The sequence below is a fragment of the Nanorana parkeri genome, unplaced genomic scaffold, assembly GCF_000935625.1.
Source record: "Nanorana parkeri isolate BGI_ZX_2015 unplaced genomic scaffold, ASM93562v1 scaffold90, whole genome shotgun sequence".
NCBI lineage: Eukaryota > Metazoa > Chordata > Amphibia > Anura > Dicroglossidae > Nanorana > Nanorana parkeri.
In genome coordinates, this window is record NW_017306358.1 from 712,682 (window position 1) to 725,160 (window position 12,479).

Sequence of the window (12,479 nt, forward strand, 5' to 3'; positions counted from 1 at the left end):
AGGAGGATTGGCTTAAAAGAGGCGTGAAAGAGGCCATTTATGTAAAATAAAGAAGCCAAGCATGAATAGAGGTGGTGGGGGGGGGGGGGGGGTGGAGAAGAAATCAACACATGGTTGCAATTAAGTTTTGGTGAATTGGAGCAACATTCACCACATTTATTCCCAGATAATTTTGGCACAAGTCATTCTGAATTGAGAAAGCTGGTCGGATGACCAGTGAAACCCCTTCAAGAAAAATACAGCAAGTCCAGTTGCCTTGACTTATTTTTTACAGACAGGTTAGGGTAGTTTAGACTAGTTAAAAATGTGTGAAACAACTGTGTTGTGGAGGACAAAGCGATGAACCCTAGCACCAATGGTAGGTATATTTCTGTACATGGAATTTGGACATAATTGATTTTCTAACATTGATCCTGACTCCAGGCTGTAATCTTATTTGCCATTAACTATACTGATTATTTAAAACCGAGGTAATCATTATGTACTCCTTATGTAGTGCTTGCTAATTATAAAAAAGGATGTTAGCTGGAAATGGAGGTAATACATGCTGAATAGAAAAGGGCTGATTAGAGGAGATTCTCTTAATTGGGATTAATGTAGCTTGAAGGACTGTATATGAGGGGGTAAATTAGGGGCTGCCTTCTAAACTGATCTTGAGGCTTTAGTCTCGACATTCATTTTGTTTACATATATGATTGTTTTAAAGGGGTGATTTTAAAATGTGGAAGCACAGATAGTTTTGCCTTTGCTAAAAGATAAAATATGGCACTGATCCAGATTAGCAAAATTGTAAGGAACGATAGTTTGTAAATATGCACTTAAGAATACTCTGTATTCAGGTTAGGCTTTAATAAGTTGCTAATGTTTAGAACTGTTTATGTAGCCAATGTAACATACCACTTCTCTCAATGGCAGAACGGTGAGGTTCTACCTCTCAGGATTATCACCTACACCTCCGTGTCAGTCTCACTGGTGGCTCTGCTGTTGACTTTCATCCTGCTGGTTATCATCAGAACTCTGCGTTCCAACATTCACAATATCCACAAAAACCTGGTGGCTGCCCTCTTCTTCTCTGAGCTGGTGTTTCTCATTGGAATCAACCAGACTGAAAATCCAGTAAGTGAGAGGAAAATCACTTATAATTATTTGACTTTTTTGGGCAATCTTTTACTGTCTTCTGTTTGGGAACATTTATATATTGTTCATATGTAATTCCATTAATAATTGTATACATTTCGTTCTATTGCTTTTATGAGGTTCCTTTTTTGCACCACTCTGTTGCTATTTTATATTTAAAAAAATGCAGGGCTGCTTCCTTAGCAGAACATTAGATAGCCCGGGAGCCTAAGCACAAATGTACATGATTCCACATCCCCCCTCTTCCCTTTCTTCTCCTGGAAAGGTGCACTAACTCTCTCCACCATGATCACTTTAAAATATAGGTGGGACCAGGACAAGGATTCATTTATTGCCTCCACCTTTGGAAAATATAAGTCCAGGCAGTAATTGTGTTAACAGATTAGGTTGAAATATTAAACTTTGTGTGCCCAAGCATGTTCAGGATCGCATTGATCTAATAACTGGTAGATGCTGCTCCCTCAGCATCAGTTTAACAGCTTCCAATCCAAGTAGCTAAGTGGCCCTGTCTTGAAAGGAACTGGGGCAAATGTCCTTTCTGTTTTGTTATTAAAATGGCATTAACCCCTTGTGACCGGAAACAGATTAGAACTCTTAGCTCTGTTTCTGGTAAAAAGGTTTGTATTATTAAGTTTAAACCTTTTCGGTTAAATCATAGAATGTGCTGGTACTTTTCAGATAAGGTTCTGCTTTTCCTGATTTAGTAGTCAAATATAGTCAACATGCCCTGCTTCTGAAGCAATGGAAGATGTTTTTACGGGAGGATGTTTCATCACATCAGCCAGTGGTACCATTAGTTAGTACTGGCAATGTAGTAGACAATTAATCACTAGTATTACCTGTACTTGAGCGGCTGCCTGACACGTCATGCACTGGTAAACTCAAGAAAGAGCAGGAATGCTGGGGCTGACATAATTCATGACTACTTGGCATCTAGCCTGATTTATGAACGTTCCGCTAACAATACTGCATTAGGGAGCGGCATAAGCCTTCATGAACAGAGCTGGACCTAGGCAATTAATTGTATTACTTCATATCTTCTTATTTACCAGCAAGAGCAGTGGGAAAAAGATGGTCAGGTGCAGGTTAAATAACTGTAGTTAGCATTTTTAGCTTCAGATCTTTTAGATATTCCCCAAAGGGCTTGGATGAAACAGATCAGGCTTTCGTTCAGATTCCTTATATGCAGTGTTCAAGTGTTCCATAGCCATGCACAGCTAATCAAGATCAATATCCCACGGCACTAGCTTGCTAACTCCAGCACTGTTGCTCTTAGTAGTAAAAAATCCCACTTTACAAAATAACCTGGTTATAGCCTGCCCAGTGCAGGCTATAACCAGTGAAGTACTGGTTGAAGCAGAAGTCATGTTATTTGGCTGTACAAATGCCTTGCTTTGAATTCAGACTGGCCACTCAGTATTCAAATGTAATCAATCATGTATTGTGCTTTTAATTTTAAAAAAAATTAATTAAATTCTATCTTAGGAGAAGTACTATGTTGCAGTGATGGTCTATGGGAAACTTTTTTTATTTAAAGATTTTCAGAGCCATCATTCATCTGAAACATGTTCTGATCAGCAGAGTCTCACCTGTTTTTGTCCTTGTTCAGTTTGTGTGCACAGTGATTGCCATCCTCCTCCACTACTTCTATATGAGCACCTTTGCCTGGATGTTTGTTGAAGGACTGCACATTTACCGCATGTTGACGGAAGTCCGAAACATTGACACAGGTCATATGCGCTTCTACTATGTTGTTGGCTACGGTATACCAGCCATCATTACAGGTACGTTGCCTTTTGATTTTTTTTCTCAAAATGATGAGCAGTTATTTTGATTCATGTTAACAGGTAACATGCATAAAACACTTAGGTTAGTCTCCATGTGTCTATCATATAATATCAGTCTGATTTTATAGAAGCGCATGTGAGCGCATGTGTCCTACCAATGGCTATAACACTGAGTGAGTCAGCAGTAAAATGCCCACAGTTCCTCCAGTACTGGTGGGTCGTGACCCAAAAGTGGGTCGCAAATCCATGTTCAGTAGGTCGCCGCGTGCCTCCCACTGCGCTAGGTGAGAGGCTCCCCTGCCTCCCCCTAGCGCAGCACTGTCGGCTCTCGTGCCAAGCAGACTTTCAAAATATGCTGCCCGGCACCAAGTGTCAGCTTGAGGTGGGGCTGGGCTGGGAGTATGACCACGAGGGAGCTCCATCCATTCGTGCATTGCTAACAGCTCCCTTGCATGGCCCTGTAAAGGTTCCTGGACTGAAGTAACATTAACTAGGGTCGTGACTTAATGACCAAGGACAAATGTGGGCCCTGAGGTTACACAGGTTGAAGACCACTGCTCTACTACCTTTCAAATCTGCATTGCATACTTCATTTTTACATATAATGTAAATATTGTGACAGCAAGTAGGTCATATTTCAGCTTTTTACAACTGCAGAACCACACAGCAGGACTGTGTGGTTGGTTTACAAAACTGAAGCAAAAGGGGAGCAGTTATCCATAATCTTTAATTATTATCTTCATATTATTAATTATTATCTTCATATAGTTGAAATCTGTGTGACTGCTCACCAGAGTAGCTGGTTCATTTTTAGTGCATTTGATTTTTTTTGGTTGGAGTTTTGATAAATCGCTTCAGTTGTTTCTATCACCTGCATACTTGCCCTGTATTTGAGCCTCTGGGAAAATTCTGCATGTACCGTACCTGCTATTTAAAAAGGCATCTTTTATGTTGATTTAATGTCTGGGAACATAGGCTGAGGGTTTACATAACTTTGTTAGAGTGTTGCTGAGTGATGGCTAACTGTATTTGCTAAAAGGACAATCTCTGTCCTATGAATGCCTTAGAGTAGAGTGATTATAATGATGATGGGAATATAGGGATTCATTTATAAATGCTGCAGCAAAGGCTATTAACTAGCTGCTGTCATTGTCTACTCTCCTTAAGAACAGTGTCTTCTGAAATCTCATGGTTATCATCCAGGCCATATCACACACAGATGAATCATTAAACAAGAGACATACACCTCATCATGTCTACTGCCTCCTACAGACCCATGTGGGTTTGGAATTGGGCAGAACTATTCAACAAGTCCTGGCCTTTTCTATTAGAAGGCCAAGCATGCTCTGCAGACAAACTGTCATTGAAACACTCTGAATTAAATGTTTTTTTATAAGGATTTTATTGGAGTTTTAATTTTAAAAAAATGTTTATAAGCTTGCATATGTTTACACAATAAATTGAGCCAAGCCATTCTAGTTTCCCTATAAAATGCAGGGGCAGCTAATATGCAGTTCAGTGTCTGTCACTTTTTGTTGTTGCATTTGTGTCCACCACTGCATTATATCTTTCCAGGCGCCCTATGTACTACAAAATAGAAAAATGCTCCCTTTGTCATTAACCGAGCTTTTTGTGCATGGCTGTAAAATGCATAATCCTATATTCACTATATTACCAAAAGTATTGAGACGCCTGCCTTTACACGCACATGAACCCTAATGGCATCCCAGTCTTAGTTCGTGGGGTTTGAATATTGAGTTGGCCCACCATTTGCCGCTATAACAGCTTCAACTCTTCTGGGAAGGCTGTCCACAAGCTTTAGGAGTGCGTCTATGGGAATATTTGACCATTCCTCCAGAAGCACATTTGTGAGGTCAGGTACTGATGTTGGACGAGAAGGTCTGGCTCGCAATCTCCGCTCTAACTCATCACAAAGGTGTTCTATCAGTGACACATGTCACTGCTTGAGGAAGGGGATCCTGCATGACCCCAAAACGGTCGTTGCATCTATGTGATATGTTGCACCTCTTAAATAAGACTTTTCACGTTTGTATTGAAGTGCCGGTGTCCCTGCTTCTACTATCATCACTCCAGAGAACACGTCTCCACTTCTCTAGAGTCCAGTGGCGGCGTGCTTTACACCACTGCATTTGACACGTTGCATTGCACTCGGTGATGTAAGCTTTGGATGCAGCTGCTCGGCCATGGAAACCTATTCCATGAAGCTCTCTACGCACTGCCAATCTGAAGGCCACATGAAATTTGGAGGTCTGAAGCTATTGCCTCTGCAGACAGTTGGCGACTTCTGCGCACTTTGCGCTTCAGCATGCGCTGACCCCGCTCTGTCATTTTACGTGGCCTACCACTTCGTGGCTGAGTTGCTGTTGTTCCCAGTTGCTTCCACTTTGTTATAATACCACCAACAGGTGACCGTGGAATATTTAGTAGCAAGGAAATGTCACGGAACACCTGAGTCCAATGATTTGGAGGGGTGTCCCAATACTTTTAGTAATATACGGGTCTATTCACTAAGCTGCCGAGGGCAGCCGAGTGAACATCCAAACTGCGGCATTCACTGAGCAGCATTCGGCTTGGCTGTTCTGCTCGGTCCCTCAGAGGGATCGAGCAGAACAGAAAAATAGTTAAAAAAGTTAAAAAAAAAGTAAATAGAAAACGATTGTGCCCAACAGTTTTCTAATGTCCGGCGGTTCTGCTGCCGTAAAAATGGGAATTTTTATTTTTTCTATTCTGACATCGCTCTATGTCAGAATAAAGAAAAAAAAAGAAACAGCAGTGTTTCTCTCCTTGGCGGCCGGGAGCAGGAGACTTCCGGGGTGCCAGGGAGAGTTTGCTGTTTGGAGATCAGTGTCCCTGGTTAGCAGGTAACCAGGGACGCTGATCTCTCTGCAAGTGGCCAGAGCCAGCCGTATAATTCTGTATGCCAGAGGGGCTAAATAAAATCAGTTTGCTTTATTTCCAAGCAGTGGTACAACCTGAGGAATAACAAAATCCAGTTCATAGCTACAAAAAAAACTGCTTTTTAAACAACACTGTAGAGTCAGAGCATGAATAATGGCATTTGTCTTTTCAGCATGTATTGTTGAGTATGATTCTTGACCGTCTCAATAGAGAGAGTGGGTGTTACACAAAGCTTTTAAAGAATACATCTCTCACATATACTGTATTTGTTTTAATGTTGCTTCTATAGTTATGGGTTGAGTGTGATGTAGCCTTTAATGCTCAACTTTTGCATTTTTTTATTCCAGGGCTTGCTGTAGGTCTGGACCCTCAGGGATATGGGAACCCTGATTTCTGCTGGTTATCAGTACATGACACTCTCATCTGGAGTTTTGCTGGTCCTATTGGCATTGTAGTCGCTGTAAGTGTTGATCTGCTGTTTCAAAATACAGCACCTTGCAGTTAAAAGCAAGGAAAGCCACATCATATAATTAACTGATTTTCAGAGTTGATGATTTAACAACAAAAGGTTTGCATCTCTGGCACATGGAACGTACATTGTGGAGGAAACCCCAGAATTTACATTCGGAGATCTCCGTGTTATTTAAGTGTCCTGTACCTCTATAATTACATTTGTAACCAGTATTAAGTCCGTTAAAATATAGAGGAGCCACAAATGGGTACAATAGTATTATGACCAGGTGGTTCTATCCTATGGTATGAATGTGACACTAGGGAGAGGATGGGCATAAGGAATTGGGAGTAGACCTGGCATTAGACAAGACACTGGGTGATGGGGGGTGGGAAACAGCAGTTTTTCATGTCAGCCAAAGAAGAAATTAAGCCAGGAGGTGAAAAAGCCACAGGGATAGGATATGTAAGAATTGGGGGTCTAACCTAAAAGAAGGACAAGTCCAGGCAGACAAGAGAAATTAGACAAGCCTCTTTTATTCAGCACATTTTACCATACCAGAGAAAACTTTTTTCCCTACCTGCCCAATAGATTTTGGTCACTTGTTTTGAACAATCCTAACTAATGCTTCCTCTTTTTGGCAGTGTGACCAGTTGTATTGGAGGATTATAATATATAAGCACCCTATAGGCTCCATATTTATATATTTGTTTTATACGTCTTTATAGAGAGGCAACCCGATGCTTAAAGTATATTTGTTACAATGTCTGCTGGGGAGGGACACATTTCCTCTTCACTGAACATAGGAATGTTTTTAGCTACAGCAAGAACTATGCAGGCTTGTTGTATCTAATATGTTTCTTGTGCAGCTAAAACTCTCTGGGCCCTTATGCAAAATGTCTACATGGGCGTTAAAACATTTTTCACAACTGATAAAAATACACGCACATCTCTTAAAAATGCCCCCACCCTTTGAACATTAAAGGTGCTCCTAGACCTATCTTGGTGGGGTTTCCATTGATATAATGAGATGGAGACGGAATAAGATTCTTGAGTGGGGTGAGGGTGTTCTCAGTAGCACATGTTAAATCTGCTGCCATTGTTGATGTGTCATTTCATTACAGATAAATATAATCATCTTTGTATTGGCTGTGAAGACATCGTGTGGTCGAAGGCAACGAATGTTTGAGAAAACCGGAGTTCTGTAAGTCTTAAAACGGATGTTAACAAGCTTAACACTTTACCTATAAAGTTATATGGCTACACTGTCATACCAACTGCTGCTTATTGATAAATGTCCACTGGGCTATTTTTTTTTCTGCCATTGTAATATAATGCTTCAATAAGCACACACCTAACACAGGATTATATTCTGACTTTTAGCTCTACACTGAGAACGGCATTCCTATTACTGCTTCTAATCAGTGCCACGTGGTTATTGGGGCTTATGGCAGTCAACAGCGATGTCATGACCTTTCACTACCTCTTTGCCATCTTCAGCTGTATGCAGGTAACTTGTCTTTATTAACATGAAACATTTCTGTAGTGTGAACTGTACTGATAAAGAAAAGCTATTCACTTTCTGTTGTAACATTTTTTGTTTAGTATTGCTTATTGCAGTAGGTGCAATTACAGTGTTTGTAGCACATCCTCCCCTCCTACGTCACTGACCGTATATAACCCTAGCTCCGTTTCACGTTACCCGTTTTACTTAGGAGCAGCACCTCTCAATTATTGATGGTAATAATTATGCTGCCACAGGTAGACCTGCATTCAGAACTCTTACAGGCATTATTCGGTATTTATATTTCCCTTGTCGTGACTTTAATCCCACCCAGGCCGAGATTTAACATTTTGTAGTTCCTATAGTACCTATCAAGCTACTTCCTATCACCTGATTTGCTTTTAGACGGCTTTACAAACCCCCTCTTATGCCACACCTAAAACAAAGTCAATACATTTGGAACAGTTCAACTTAATATGGATACTTTATTGCCTAATGTGTAGATTATATTTGACTTTCAAATAAATAAAATTTACATACAGTGCATATCTGTATATGTGCATATTTATATATGAATTATCATTATTATTTTTATTTAAGACATGAATGTGAAGATAAAACACTTGTTTTTTTATATGGTTTGTAAATATATCTGTAGATATGGGCAGCCATATTTGTTAACAGCATGTAGTAACTGCTTCATGTTTAGAAACATTCACAGCGTTTGTGCCTTTCCTTTCTTTTCTCCATAGGAGGGATAATTACATTTACAATTTCTATCATTGTTTGTGATGATTGGTGTGTTAAATAGACTGGTATAGTTACAGAGTGGTTTTATTAAGCTGTATATATCGGGGGGGATTTATCAAAACTGGAATAGACAGAATCTGGAGCAGTTTCTCATGGCAACCAATCAGCTTCTCTCTTTAGTTTGCTCATTTAAGCTTTGAAAATGAAAGAGAGAAGCTGATTGGTTACCATGGGCAGCTGCTCCATATTCTGTCTGCTCCAGTTTTGATAAATTTGCCTACGTGGGTCTTTGTATTTCCATTCGAAGCCAATACCTTGGCCGATATATGAGGAACAAAGTGGTTTGGGATTCACGTAGTAGTCAATTAGCTGCCAGCAGTTCTACTCTTAGAATATATTCGGCAGGTAATGAAAACATTTAACCAGTTGCCGTCTGCCCGTTGAAAAAAAACGGACGGACGGCAGACTCGCATTGGCGGGTTGCCATCTCGCGCACGGGCAGGAATGACCCCCTCGTTTTTACAGCCGTTAACGGCTGTTTCACATACAGCCGATCAGCGGCTCTATATATGTATTGTATCAAAGTACCGCAGCGTTGAATACTGAAAAATGGCCTGGATGGGAAGGGGGTTTAACACCGCGGACTTCAAGTGGTTAATTGGTAGTTTAAATAGAAAAACATTGACAATTTTTTCCTCCATATTTTATAAACCTTTGTTAGTGTCTTTAGATGTGTTGTGTATTTCATGGCTATCAGATATGAGTCAATAATTAAAAATCTGTTCTACTGGTAATGTGCCCAATCCTCTCCCATAAGCTGATCAGCCAGGTTCTAATCTGCTAATCCACTAATGGTAAGTTCTTTAATTTTTGAGGGGTTTGAGCTTTTTCTTCTTTTTTTCAAAAAAAGGTTTTTAAATATTAAGAAGGACCACATTGCCACTCCATCTACATGACTTACATTACATTATATCCTCCTAGCTGAAGGACAGTGAGTGCAGGTTCCTCACCTTCCTATACGCATTTAAATATGGGTGCTAAGAAACAATGAGGAAGCCCCTAAATGGGAGGAAGCCCTCTGGCCGTGAATATAACAGCCGGTATACTGGTGTCCCTTGAGGTTTGGGCTGCATTTACTTGTTTCTTTCATTATTAAAAAAAGAAAGAAATTGATTATTTACAGACTTAGCAACTGGTGATCAGTGGATTAGAAAAGATCCACAAATCTCCACCAGCTGTGAAATGATATGATACTGGCTTAAACTTTAACTGAGGCGATCGATTGGCTTATCTATGCTGGCTATCTCTTCTAAGTTTAGACAAGTGGTTTCACTTTTTATGTGTTCAGAAGACTTTTACTTTGACATATCTATGAATGTACATTTTTCACAAATTGTCTACAAATGCAACAATAATGGCAATAAAAATTAAATGCAGGTATTGCTTTGTGTCCGTGTCCATCGGCCTCTCTTCAGTCAGGTGACTGTAATCTCTATAATGATAGTGAAATATTTTTTAAATAGCTTTTGGCTAAATTGCACCTACAGCATTAAATTACTTATCACTGACTGTTTCTGTCAGCAGCAGTAATATATGTTCCCAAACTGCCCCTGACCTCTGCTGATCTGCATACTGATAACGATTTATTGCACTCAAAAAATTCAAACTGGAAATCTCTATTTGTTTGGAGTATTGTGGTAGCAAGCATGTGATATGATGTTTACATGTAATCAGTAATATATGAGTTTTTAGCATACTATTGGGTAGAAAATCATGCTACTGCACATATATGTGTCTTATTTAGCCACTTGATGACTGGGGTGTTAAACCGCCTTCCTTGTCTAGACCATTTTTCAGTATTCAGCGCTGTTGTACTTTGACAATCATTCAGTCATGCAACACTGTACTGAAATACATTTTATATAATTTTTTGGAGACAGATAGAGCTTTCTTTTGGTGGTATTTAGTCACCACTGGGGTTTTTTTTTAACTATATTAAGGACAAATTACCGCAAAATGTTAAAAATAACCAGTTTTCCCTGTTAAGCTGTGAAACATTGCACATAAATAATCTTTCTTCATATATTTCTGCTAGAATGTGCTGGAAAACAAAGTATTGTTTGAAATAGTTGTCACTGTCTCCTCTCCTCTCACAAACAGTGTGTGAGAGATGAGGCAATATCGCTGAAAACAGCAACAGTGTTTCCATTTAGTAATCTGCTGTGATTGGTCACAGCAATCACGCAGAACAGAGCCGATTTCAGAGGCTCGGCGCCAATTTGTTTAAACTACACTGTCCAATGGACAGTGTGCTTAAACTTGATTGCTCGTGACCGCGTTAGGGGGCGCGCATGAGCAAAAAAAAAAAAAGGATGTGTATTTATATGATTCACCAGGAGCTGACAGCCATCCGAATGTGCAGAGACAGTGGGCGGACGGCAAGTGGTTAATATTGTGTTATGTAAAATGTATGATTGTACATTTGCCCCATAACAGATTTGGGGCTAATGTGATGAATGATGAAAAAAATCTATGTTTGTATGCTAAATATATTATCCCATGTGTATACATGCATGCAGAACCACCCAATTTAATGTATTTGGTGATCGTGATAATTTTGTCTTTAATTCTTCAAGCTTAAATTCTGTATAACCGTTAGGAACTCATTATATGTCACCTTTGATTTTCTGCAGGGTCTTTTCATCTTCTTTTTCCACTGCATCTTTAACAAAGAAGTGAGAAAGCAACTAAAGAATACTTTTACAGGAAAGAAAGTCCTAGCAGATGACACAACAACAACAAGAGCCACTTTACTAACAGTAAGTTCAGTCCAGTATTTGTCTGTTCATTTTCTGGTGTCTCTCTGCTGCCCTCCATAGGTGCTCCTTGGAACTATTTTAAAAGGGGACTCTTATCTGTTGTTGGTCCATTGAGCCATTGAGGATTTTACCTCTTGTTGGTGTTGTAAATTGTCTCCCTTTTGCTAGTTCCTATGAAAAGCTGCTAGCCCTTCAACTTGTTGCAATCTACAAAAAGTAAAGTATTTTAGTTTTTTTTTTTTAATTCTTTATTTTTGAGCAAACATTTTACAGTAAACAAATAACACATATACGGTCGATAAATGATATCGTACAGGTACAAACGTAGGAAGCATGTCTATTTCTCCTATCTCTAGCCGCTTAACGTATTTTAGTTTTTAACCTCCTTTCAATTGACAAGGTTAAATTCCTCCACTATCTGAAAGGCAATTGGCATATGCCTTCGGAGAAAACCTTTCATTATCTCCAAATTAAATGCTGTCATTGCCCTGATTAGGGACTGCACCATTTCCCCTTATTATCGGCCTTTAAAGACTGCTTCACACAACCTCACTTCTTTTACAACACTTTTACCTTCGCCGCCAATGGCATCAACCTTCCATACATGTTAAAATAGGAGGCAGACATTAGGAAAACCTTGGATGCTCCAGAATGTAACAAAATATGGTCAGCTGCTTCAAAGTGCTCCACCAACATACTAGCTTAAAATAACTCATAAAGTTCTATTCCACTAGTACATGACGCCAAAATGTATTGCCATATTTGTACCCAGATTCTTCCCAAACTGCTGTAGAGGGTGCAGTAGTCCTGCTGCTATTCTGCATGTATAGCATGAATGTCCTAAAGTTCTCTAACTTGACCAAACACAAATGAAAACTTGTTACCTCCATTTTCCTGACCACAAAGCAAACAATTGCTAAAGCCTGGAGACAAATGTCAGCATTGTGTAGGATGAAATGATGGCTATTCTAAATGATACCCAAAAGACCTTCTTTAAAACATGGTTAGGGCATCAACATTTGCTGAGAATGGATCCATAACAATTTTTTTTTGGAGCACTTAGTTGAGGCTCACACTTTCCCCAGCCAGCCGCCCCCCTCCCCCCCCCAAAA

General features: G+C 39.7%; 1 protein-coding gene across 1 annotated transcript in view; it reads left to right on the top strand.

The window, feature by feature from the left end:
- Positions 1 to 12,479, top strand: part of CELSR1 (cadherin EGF LAG seven-pass G-type receptor 1) — a 146,362-nt gene that overhangs the window by 122,590 nt on the left and 11,293 nt on the right. The window contains exons 24-29 of the mRNA XM_018552503.1: positions 916 to 1,116; positions 2,747 to 2,921; positions 6,191 to 6,303; positions 7,419 to 7,498; positions 7,678 to 7,804; positions 11,242 to 11,367. Coding sequence (XP_018408005.1) covers positions 916 to 1,116; positions 2,747 to 2,921; positions 6,191 to 6,303; positions 7,419 to 7,498; positions 7,678 to 7,804; positions 11,242 to 11,367 — 822 coding nt within the window. The remainder of the gene's footprint in view (positions 1 to 915; positions 1,117 to 2,746; positions 2,922 to 6,190; positions 6,304 to 7,418; positions 7,499 to 7,677; positions 7,805 to 11,241; positions 11,368 to 12,479) is intronic.